The sequence below is a fragment of the Ruditapes philippinarum genome, unplaced genomic scaffold (assembly GCF_026571515.1).
Source record: "Ruditapes philippinarum isolate M1 unplaced genomic scaffold, ASM2657151v2 ctg205_1_1_1_1, whole genome shotgun sequence".
Classification (NCBI taxonomy): Eukaryota; Metazoa; Mollusca; class Bivalvia; order Venerida; family Veneridae; genus Ruditapes; species Ruditapes philippinarum.
Window position 1 is genome coordinate 114288 of NW_026856740.1, and position 10329 is coordinate 124616.

Below are 10329 nucleotides of genomic sequence, written 5' to 3' on the forward strand. Positions count from 1 at the left end.
AAAGAATTTCTGGGGCATAATGGGCATTTAAGGCGTATCGTAAATTTAAATATGTTGCATATTTTGTTTGCCCTTTTTACATATATCGGTTTGGATGTCATTTATCAGTTGTAAAATCTCCATACATCGTATTTTATATCTCAGTATTTAAACATCAAACTATTTAAACATCAAAATGAATTTTTGCCCTCTTCATTACTATGTTATCAAATAAATTTTACTAAAAAGGAGCTGTCAAAAGTTTGTATTCCTACGCGTATCAGTTCTATTTACATAATGCTTTTAAATACTATATATATCAATGATAACGATATGATAGTGTTGTTTGTCGTTTAAATGTGTGGTATCTAAAAGTAATTTAAACTTATGTTAAACGTTTGAAGTTACCTTGGAGACAAAGCGTTGGTGTGCGCGTGCTTGTCACGAGGCGTCTGACCTTATAGTCCTACCTCATTTAAACATGGAATTTGTATGTAAGCATTTAATAGAATGATGCGATTATACAATGTCATACAGAAATGCAATTTTATATTTTTGATCCGAGTTCGTAACTATTCTGTAGGAATTCACCTAGCAACACTCGCCGGCATTGTCATTATATTTCTTGTTTTATTACAAAAACGACATGGACAAATCATACCCACGTGCAGGTACAATGCCTCTACTTAAGTCGCGTGTTTCTTATAATACCTTATCCCACCTTTGTGGATTGAATATAAAACATAAATTGCACTTTAACGACCTCTTGGATCGGGCTTTTATAGTAGAATTAACCCAAATCACAAAAGACGAAACGAATTTTTATGAATTACAAATTTTCTGATCTTGGGCTTTTGCTTAAACTTTTTCTTGCATATCAAAAACTTTCAAAAACGGTCTAATGAACCATTCAAAACGGCGGTAAAAGATTTTAGCTCTCGTACCTAACATTCAATTTCGACGCTGGGATAACGCAAGGATGACTCCTTAAAGCCTTAATATTCATATGTTACTTTTTATGTCCCCATGTAAAACAGCAACGGTGCGGGCAGATGTCTTTACCGAGCGTTATTAAAGAAAAATCAAATTAGTTTCTTAAGACATTCTCTTTAATTGCAGACTGACGTGCATTTGAATTTGCAGTTGGGGTTATTTTTTTTTTATATCTCATCCCTTTTTTTACCTGGTGATGTTTGTAATATGGAAAGTGAGGCTTAAATAAGAAGAATTACAAGATTCTTGATTAGATATTTTATATAATTATAAAACAGATATTTTACGTTTTTATAATGACGATGCAATTTTTGACATGTCTCATTTTAAGTTCCGCATGAATGTAAATATTTATAGGTGTCCACACGGAATTGTATAAAAATCCCGTTTCAAACAAGCATGTAAATATTTTTTCTTTCTGTTCCAATTGTTTTCAAAAAAAAAAATCAATAAATAAATATATAAAATAACTTAAAATTAAATACTGAAAAGGAAATAAAAAACAACTAAAACATCAGAAAAGAAACATTAAATAGCACAAAAACATTACATCTCACAAAAACTTATGTGTTAAAGTAAAAAACCATATTATCTGACAATATCAAAAAGAACAAAATTCAATCTATGTACCACTACTTATTACTAGATATCTTATTCTGTTACAGTTCAGTAAAATATACACTTTGGCCTTAATCAACACCACTGTATAGGTTATGTATCTTTTCCCTGGAAACACATACATGAATAAAAAAATATTGGAATTTCATCTTGCTTGATTGCATTGTTAACATTAAGTTAAAATATACAGGACAGAGACACAGTTTTTGTCAGCAGACTTCAACAAAATGTTGCAAAAATGTGGCTAAGGTTTCGTTTAAGATATGGGTATAAAAAGAACCATTCAATACTGATGTTGAAGTTCTTTATTTTCAAAAGTCTAAGAGATACAAAGATAAGATTTTGTGTAGCGTCCTTGCGATATATCAAAGGGAGTTTTGTACACGCAGTGTCGCCATATTGCGGTCTTTTCTTTCATCTTTTAGATCTAATATCATTAAGAACTTCGGGAAATATAGATCATTTTAAATTAATACTGTCAACATGACTATACGTTCTGTGCATAGTAATAAATAAAATGTAATTATATATAAAAAGATGATGGAAAAAATATACAAATTATCAACAAAGAGTGAACAGGTTTACAGGAAATTTGATATATTTTGTTTAATTGTAAAGCATTGTTAAAACTGATGGTAGAACGGACATATTGTCCTGTGCAGCGACAGATAACATCATTTATGACTTGAACAAAGTGGCGGACGATACAGATTTAGATTCAGGATATATCCTTGAGACCGGGAGGCCGTATCAAGATTTATTTTTAGCTAACGAGAAAATGATGCGTTGTTATCCGAAACGCCGTTTTAATAAGTCGCTTAGATCTGCATCTTATTTTTTCTGATGCAGACCTTGAAATTATACTAGTGTCCTGAAATCAAATACAGTCTGGAGTGACGAATAATATATTAATTTTGTTGCCTATGTATTTTCGTATACAGTTTTCCTAAATTGATTTTGAAATGAATTTTAATTTTAATTGATATATGTCTGCTCGTAATGAGGAGTTGTGGTCTAGTGACTAAAATATTTGTCTTTTATGAACTCCATTGTGAGTACCAGCCATTAATTGGGTTACAACTATTTTTTCTGAAAATAACTTTACCTTTAAGTTTAATAAATTAATAAACTGAAATATACTGATTCAGAAACTTTTTTTATAATGGACATGTAGACATTTTATATATGCTATCTTCTTAGTCAGCATCCCATCAGATTCATGATTTTTTTTAAAAAATGCATTTAAAAGAAAAATATTGTGAACTGACCAAAGAAAATAATTTACATATCACAACAGCTCTAGCAATCCACACAGGTCAAAATAAGGAAAAATAGCCGTTATTGCGTTAATCACGCAGTAGAAATTTGGTGATAAAAACTGTTAAATCAATCTTTAATCGCACATAACATAAAATTATTACTTAAAATTTAAATTTATAACCGTCCGTAGCCCATAATAATATTTCACATTTTCATTTATATTATTTTCATCTATTGACAACACTAATTTTAATCAGAATACATGATTTAGTTTAAGAAGCATGGAAAATATCAAATCAAGTATATTATATTTAGATTTTGTAATTTTAAAAACATCATTGCCTGAATAAAATATTAATTATCAAAGTTAAAAAAAAAGTAGCACACACAGATAAATATATCAAACGTCGCCTATTAGTATTTTATGATGAGTAACTTTAAAGGAATATAATATTATTTAAATTACAACTGGCAATGTGTTATTTCATAAGTCGAAACCGAATTTTTAACTTATTTTCTTTTCAATATTTCTTATCAGATTGTTCATTGAGCTTGACATATTTATTGTTATGTGTTTAATTCATGCTAATTGATTTTTAATTGATAGTTTATGATAAAATCACCTACACAGTCTGACTGCCTGTTAATAATTTAAATGTCTACCAAACCAAAAAACTTTCAATCATTGCTTTATGGTTTGTAAAAATAGTTTATTATTAAATATCAGTTTATCACAGTGATACATGTTTAAGAATAACAGCGGAGGTAAATCTTCAACTATGTCAAAATTTTGTTAACACAAGTTACCTCCCTTGATAGGATCAGATATTTTTTCGATATGACCCTTAGATATTTTTATCACTAAAGCTATAAAACACACAATTCAGCATGTTTGTTTATGTCTTTATGCATACCAACTCTTCCAAATTACAGCTTAACAAAAGTGCTTAACAACACCAATATGTTACAGCCGCTTTTTGATAAACTTCCTCAAGACTTTTGGTTCTTTCCGAAGAGGATACTTTTCAGCTAGCTGAAAGAATGTCGTCGTTCTGCACAGATATTGGGTCATACCCGGCATAACAAAGTTAAGGTCTTCCTCCACCCGTAAATGAAGAAGGTCTTTTTTTGAACTTTTGTTGCCATGACTTATCATCACTCTACAAGAATCATCTGTCAGCTAGCTTTTAAATAATTGAAACGAATCTTTAAGTCATTTTTTATAATTAAATACATGCAAAAAATACTGAAGCGTTTAGTTCGTTATCAAAAGAAGTTATATAATACAGTTTTCACTCAAAGGTATGAATTAATTGGCAAGTCTTTCTTATCGCAGCATATTGAACATATATATTCTACCTCTTTTGCACTCTATGCTTATTTAAGAGACTTCACTAAGTTTTTATGACTTGATGGGACTGGAAATAAGGTTTCGATATCAATATTTTATTTGATGCAGGCGTAGACCAAAAACGTGTGTGCAAAATGCTCACTCGTTAATGAAAAATGACTCAAAAGCGCTGCAACGCTTTTCACTCATATCTGGTTTAGAATTGAACACAAATAACGATTTTTAATTAATTTTTTAGTATATTTCTTAATTATCTTTTGCATATCTCTCTGTGTTAAGTACCTCAGCTGATCAATGCAAGAAATAAAGATTCAATGTTTTAATGTGTTTGAACATCAGTGAATACAAAAATGCTATCATTTATTTTTATTTCACAACATAACATATACAACAATGAGTAAGGAACATCGATACATATGATTTCAAATAAAATCATCAATAAAGTAAACGGATCCAAAAAAATTACTTCTCTGTCGAAATACAGTCCATCTCATTCTTTGTTAAAACATAGACGATGTTTCTTCTTTATACTATAAAATAAGGCAATAGAGTGTATACCACACTGGTTTAAATGACTTGTAGTTTATCACTCATAACCTCTTCCAAAATTCTATTTTACTTTGTTCCGTCCGTCCATTGTTTTCTCGTTAAGGGAAAAACATCTTTTTACATTGCCTGTTTCTAAATTCAAAATACACCATTTCATGCTCAAAGGGCCTATAAAATTTTAAAATTTGCTATTTTGGACGTTCTTTAAGGACTATATAGATAATGCTTTTGCAATTATACACGCTGGCGCATCTGAACTGCAACAGAATATTTACTTACGTTTTTATACTATTGTTTGATAACGTATGAACGTTTTTTAACCCAGTTTTAGAATAGAGGAACTTGTTATTTAATTTGTCTTTAGTGAAAGTCTTTGATATGAATAAAGAGCATTTCGGTTGTCTTTGACATTTTGAACATCTACACAAAACGAACGTTAGAATTATGATTTCGACAGGTCATCTATTTCAAATACCTTAACTATGCTCCTATCAGCTGATTTGTTCGCAGGATTAAACTGTGTAACGACTAGCCTTGTTCCAAGAATGGACAAAATACGTGGATGCTCCAAATTATCTACAATTACATTTCGAAGAAATTTACCACTTAATGAAATTTGAAAAATCTTATTCAGAGTCCAGTGCGTTGCTAGAATAATGCCATCAAAGTAACAAACATCTTCGATGGAATGTCCACGACTATCTCGCTCACTCTCAGGGAAATCTTCGTTCGTAAACAGCCACTGAAATTTTCCTTTAAAATTGATACAGCGTAGTCCACGTCGCTCATTCACGTATATTTGTCGATCTTTATCGTTAACGTCAAAGTAACGCAAGTAGCCAAGTTCCGGTGACACGCCGGATCTTATTACATTCAACTCTTGTCCATCAAGACCAATCACGTGTACATTATTTTCGTCACATACAACGAAAAGTTTTGAGGATTTGCAAGTTACTTGCCAAAGGTAGGAATCACATTTCATTCTTATCGATCGTTGATAGAATAGCTTCGTTTTGTTGATCCGAAATATTGCTAGCTGCCCAGTGCGGCGTAGTGTTACAACCACGTGATTATCATTCAGCTTACTCAAGCCTATTGGATATGAACATACCTTCTCATCGAGGCTTTTAAATTCCTCTGAAAACAGCTGTATACTGTTGTGATAGTGGTCAATGAGTACAATATTCATGTTGGCCATGATCGTAATATCTGGTACAACGCATGCAGTCCTATGTTTATATGTGTGAAACTGACCAACATATCTGGCTAAACAATTGTTCGCTGAAATGTTCAAAACTTTATCCTTTACATTCAGAACGTCGAGCTCCTTTCCCATGTTTTCCAGTACGGCATTTGATCCTTTAACATAGTCAGCATCGTAGAAGTTGTTATCAGATATAGAAGACATTGAGCTTGAACACCAGCTTTGCTCGTCGAGTATACGGTAGCCTATACGCTGACAATATGGTAAAACAAGCTTCTTCTTCTCGGTCTCTTCTGTGGAATAATAACACGAGCTAGTTTCAGAATCCTTTGAGTCAATCCTATATCGACCAAGACGAGAAACTGACAGCAATGACTCCGCTATGTCAAGGTCACCTTCAAAATCAATAGCAGTGTCTTGAAGAAGGGATTCTATATTTAGAGAATCTACATATTTTGTACCTTGATCAATGTCTCTGTCAGAATAGGATCCTTTTGAAAACCTGTGGATACATATAGATACATTAAATATAGTGTTTATGTATTTAATAAAGACGTTTATTGCATTTAATCTTCAACTTTAAATGTAGTGCCTAGATAATACGTTATACTTCTGATTATAACTTATATTATTTACAAAATCAAGATGTATAATATTCAATAATCAATCAATAATTGATTCCCTAACAATGCTAAATGACCCTGTGTTAAGATAATGCATTGTGTATATGTGGATTTGCCAAAACCGAAAAATGCAAGTTAGTTGTTAAGGAAATAGTATGCGCGCAGATATCTTTCACGACTCTATTTCATGTAATCTAAGTAAAGCAGTCCGCGTATCTCAAGTTTACATGACCTTGTTCTGAAATTGTATATGGCTGTTTGTATAAAACATGCCTTAATTGTTAGATAATTATAAAACAACATCAATAAAGAGACGTTAACGAAGATTTATTTCATCTTAAACTGGCAAATATTCTAATCGTATTGAGCGTCCGTTATAGAATCTGTTGTTTTTTTCTCTCTATTTTATTAACATACGAAATATATTTTGAACAAAGTATAACAAATATTCTGATTAAAACCTTAGAATGAAGATATGGAATTGATTTGGATCTAATTACTTACATTTTCAGATTTTCAGTGAGTTCTAGCATGACTGTATCTAGGGCCTCACATTTCTTCTCTGTAACCTCTCTTATACCAGAAATGGTGTTTTCAGCCAATTCATCAATTCTTTCCTTTTGTTCTGTTTGAAATGCTCGTACTGAATCCTCCGCAGACCTACTGTTTTTAAACAGGTCTTGCTTTGCTTCATTTCCTTGTCGTATTAACTGAATTATAGATTCATTCAAGGCCATTTCAAACCTTTTTTCCTATTCTTTTACATCATATTTTCATGCATGCGTTGCGAAAACTCCTGATAATTGTTTAATGCGTCAAATTCTCACGAATACACGTGACGTATATTTGTCAGATTATACCAATTAATCTTTTCTTCTTGTTATAACGTTGCTGTTGTTCTCGGGTAAAAATAGCATCACCTGTAAAATAGTAGACTTTATTAATATGAATACAGACAATCATTCAAGACTGTACTATGACAATTGTGAAGATGTTAATGTTTGTTTCTAGATATACAATTTTTCCTTAATCTATACCTATATAATGCAAACGAGAAACAAAGGACATTGTCATGTTCCTATAGGTTTAAATCCATTTTGAAAAAAAAAAACAACAAAAAAAAACTATCCATGACGAAAAGGGGAGGAGGGCGACGGTGACAATCACACTTGTTCACATTTTTTGACAATGGCATCGTGATTCAAAAGGACAACGCCAATCGCAAGAGTGACAATTCTTTGAGTAAGGAATTCAACCTGATTTGTTTACAGCACCAATTACAAATGTATAAGATTAAAGAACAGCAAGGGAGAACAAAGTGTATATTTGTACTTATGGCACTATTATGCGAGATACCAGGACCTTGATGAGCAAAGGTAAAGCTGTGAAAGCGGACACAAAAGTGCTTAGTCACATAGCTATAAACTATAAGAAAAAATATGTTTATATTCTATTTTCTTGATTGAATATTTTACGTAATATTACGTATTTCACTAGATTTTCCACGACCTTATATTATATGAAATGGTCCTCCGTAATCCATTGTGGTAGCATAGGCATGTCAGTTCTTGATGGCAATGGAGCCATAATTTGCGTTGCTAGCCTTCATTTTCGACGCCGACAATTCATGCATTTTTCTCAATTTCCCTTGCCGTCACTATCTAGTACTGTAAAGACAACAAAGAAAGTGTAAAGTTCGTTCCACTATGTTTACCTTTTTTTCATGTTTTACTATCAGTTCTGTCACATAATCATTTCGCGGTAATATAATTTGACAACGACAATCATATGGCACACACTCAGCAAATATAAGTCTACCGCATCTTAAACTCAAGTTTGGTTGCTTTGACCTCTCCCATCGCTGTTGAACATTTAGTTGCTTAAAAAGATCACAACGGAATAGTTTATAATTATTTGCAACACACATTTTACAGACCATATTTCTTGTATTCAGGGTTTGTCATTTTAACTGGAAATGTGTGTTCCTGCCAGTTGGATATTTAACAGTTGGATCTGTTGCAAAACCATGTTTTGTTTTTGAATCTATTATCTTATATTCTGTCTCCTGACTGACAAAATCTTTAAACGATAGTGATATTTGTTCTAGCCCTCTTTTGTTAGTATGGCACATCGTGATTCTAAACCAGTTTTTCTTATGTCTTTAAAATGCCACAGCTTACAAGTTTGAAAACTTTTCTAAACTTTTCTTTGCATTTTTCACATTCAGTTGCGGATCTTTTTCTATGTCTATAATATATTTGCCTTTTCTTCTCCTTTCGATCTCAAATCTCCTATCAAGACCATGTTTTGCAGCGTCATAAGTTGCTGCTGAATGCCCAAGATCTTTTACATTATTAAGTGGATTCCCTTTGAGGCATGTCTTAGTTGTAATAACTTCGCAGGTCAGGAATGCACCTTTCCATGTTTCATAACTCTTCATTTAGCTATGGAATTGGTATGACCATAAACTTTTCCTATATCTGGTTTCTATATGTCTGATTCTTAAATTTCTTGTCACTTTCGAACTCATGATATTGTTGTGAAACATTTTGGTATTCCTTTTCAATTTATTTCTTCGACCTCTAAAATTGTAGAGAACATCTCTTTTATTTCTTTTGTTCTTCATACACAATTTGCACAAATTCGCTACAGCTTGAATACTCTAGTACATTGCCAACTCTAGCTTTTCAATCATTTCTTTCATTAATTCTTTATTAGGACCTTTAGCATTCATTTCGTTAACAAATTTATTTTCGTTCTTGTAAATACAGGTTTAGAACGTGAATTTTCTTAATTTCAGTTTTACTATCCCTCATCCGGCCTCATGTCCCTTTATATCCTTTTCTGACTTTTTTGTTTCATTCAATTTTTTAGTCTTATTTTACATCAACAGCAAACATTACACCAGTGCCTACAGCGTTTTTCTAGTATTTTTCGTCTTCAGTTATCTCATTACCACTATATTATAATCATTGTTTTCGTGTACAGTCTCATCTTTCACATATAACATAGCCTTGAGATAAACTCTAGTGGTTTAACAATGGAATGCGAGTATTTGTGAAACTTGTAGAGCTATTATATAACAGTACATATATATCCAACTTATGATGTTTAAACTTTTCACTTTTTAACTTTTAAGCATCTAATGAATCATGAAATGTTTATATAAGCAAAACTAATTTCGATAAAATATATGTCTATCATTTCTATGTGTGTGCGTTTTTAATATAAAATCTTCTGTGCTTTATATTTATTTATTAACATGCATCATTATTTATCAGTTCGGTCAGGCTTCATGTATATACTTAAAATACGTTTAAATTTTAGCATATATAGCATTTATTATTCTCAAAACATAACATAACTTACCTCCTATTGTGTTTAACCTGAGACAGAACATTCACCATATTTCACTGCTTATTTAACAACTTATAAAGTGTTTTGACATGGTTTACATATTTATGTAAGCCAGCAGATAAAATCGTCATATGATCGCATCCTTCAGACGGAACTTCTACTAACGATATTTTAAATCACTTATCAAGTGCAATCAGTATCCAATCGTTTTCATTGCAAGATAGTGCGACTTCGAATTCATTAGATGAATTGTGTTGTGAAAAAAAACATCAAAATCATCACCCTCCCCCCAAAATTGTTTTTCATTTAATTCAGTGATATTCAGTTTAATTACACGTTTTCTTTTTGGCACATAATTTGCTAATCCTTTAACTGTATAAAAAGAATAAAAAACC

General features: G+C 31.6%; 1 protein-coding gene across 1 annotated transcript; it reads right to left on the reverse strand.

Annotated features, from left to right (window-relative positions):
• Positions 1-4555: 4555 nt before the first annotated feature.
• Positions 4556-7491, reverse strand: LOC132747557 (uncharacterized). The gene is made up of 2 exons (XM_060736967.1): positions 7082-7491; positions 4556-6456 (listed from the first exon to the last, which is right to left on the reverse strand). The coding sequence occupies exons 1-2, from the start codon at positions 7312-7314 to the stop codon at positions 5193-5195; spliced, it is 1497 nt and encodes a 498-aa protein (XP_060592950.1). The 5' UTR covers positions 7315-7491; the 3' UTR covers positions 4556-5192.
• Between the last annotated feature and the right edge of the window lie 2838 nt (positions 7492-10329).

Coding starts and splice junctions, on each gene's coding strand:
- LOC132747557 (XM_060736967.1), bottom strand. CDS start 7,314: ATGGCCTTGAATGAATCTATAATTCAGTTAATACGACAAGGAAATGAA. Junction 6,457..7,081: donor CTCACTGAAAATCTGAAAAT/GTAAGTAATTAG, acceptor ATGTATCCACAG/GTTTTCAAAAGGATCCTATT.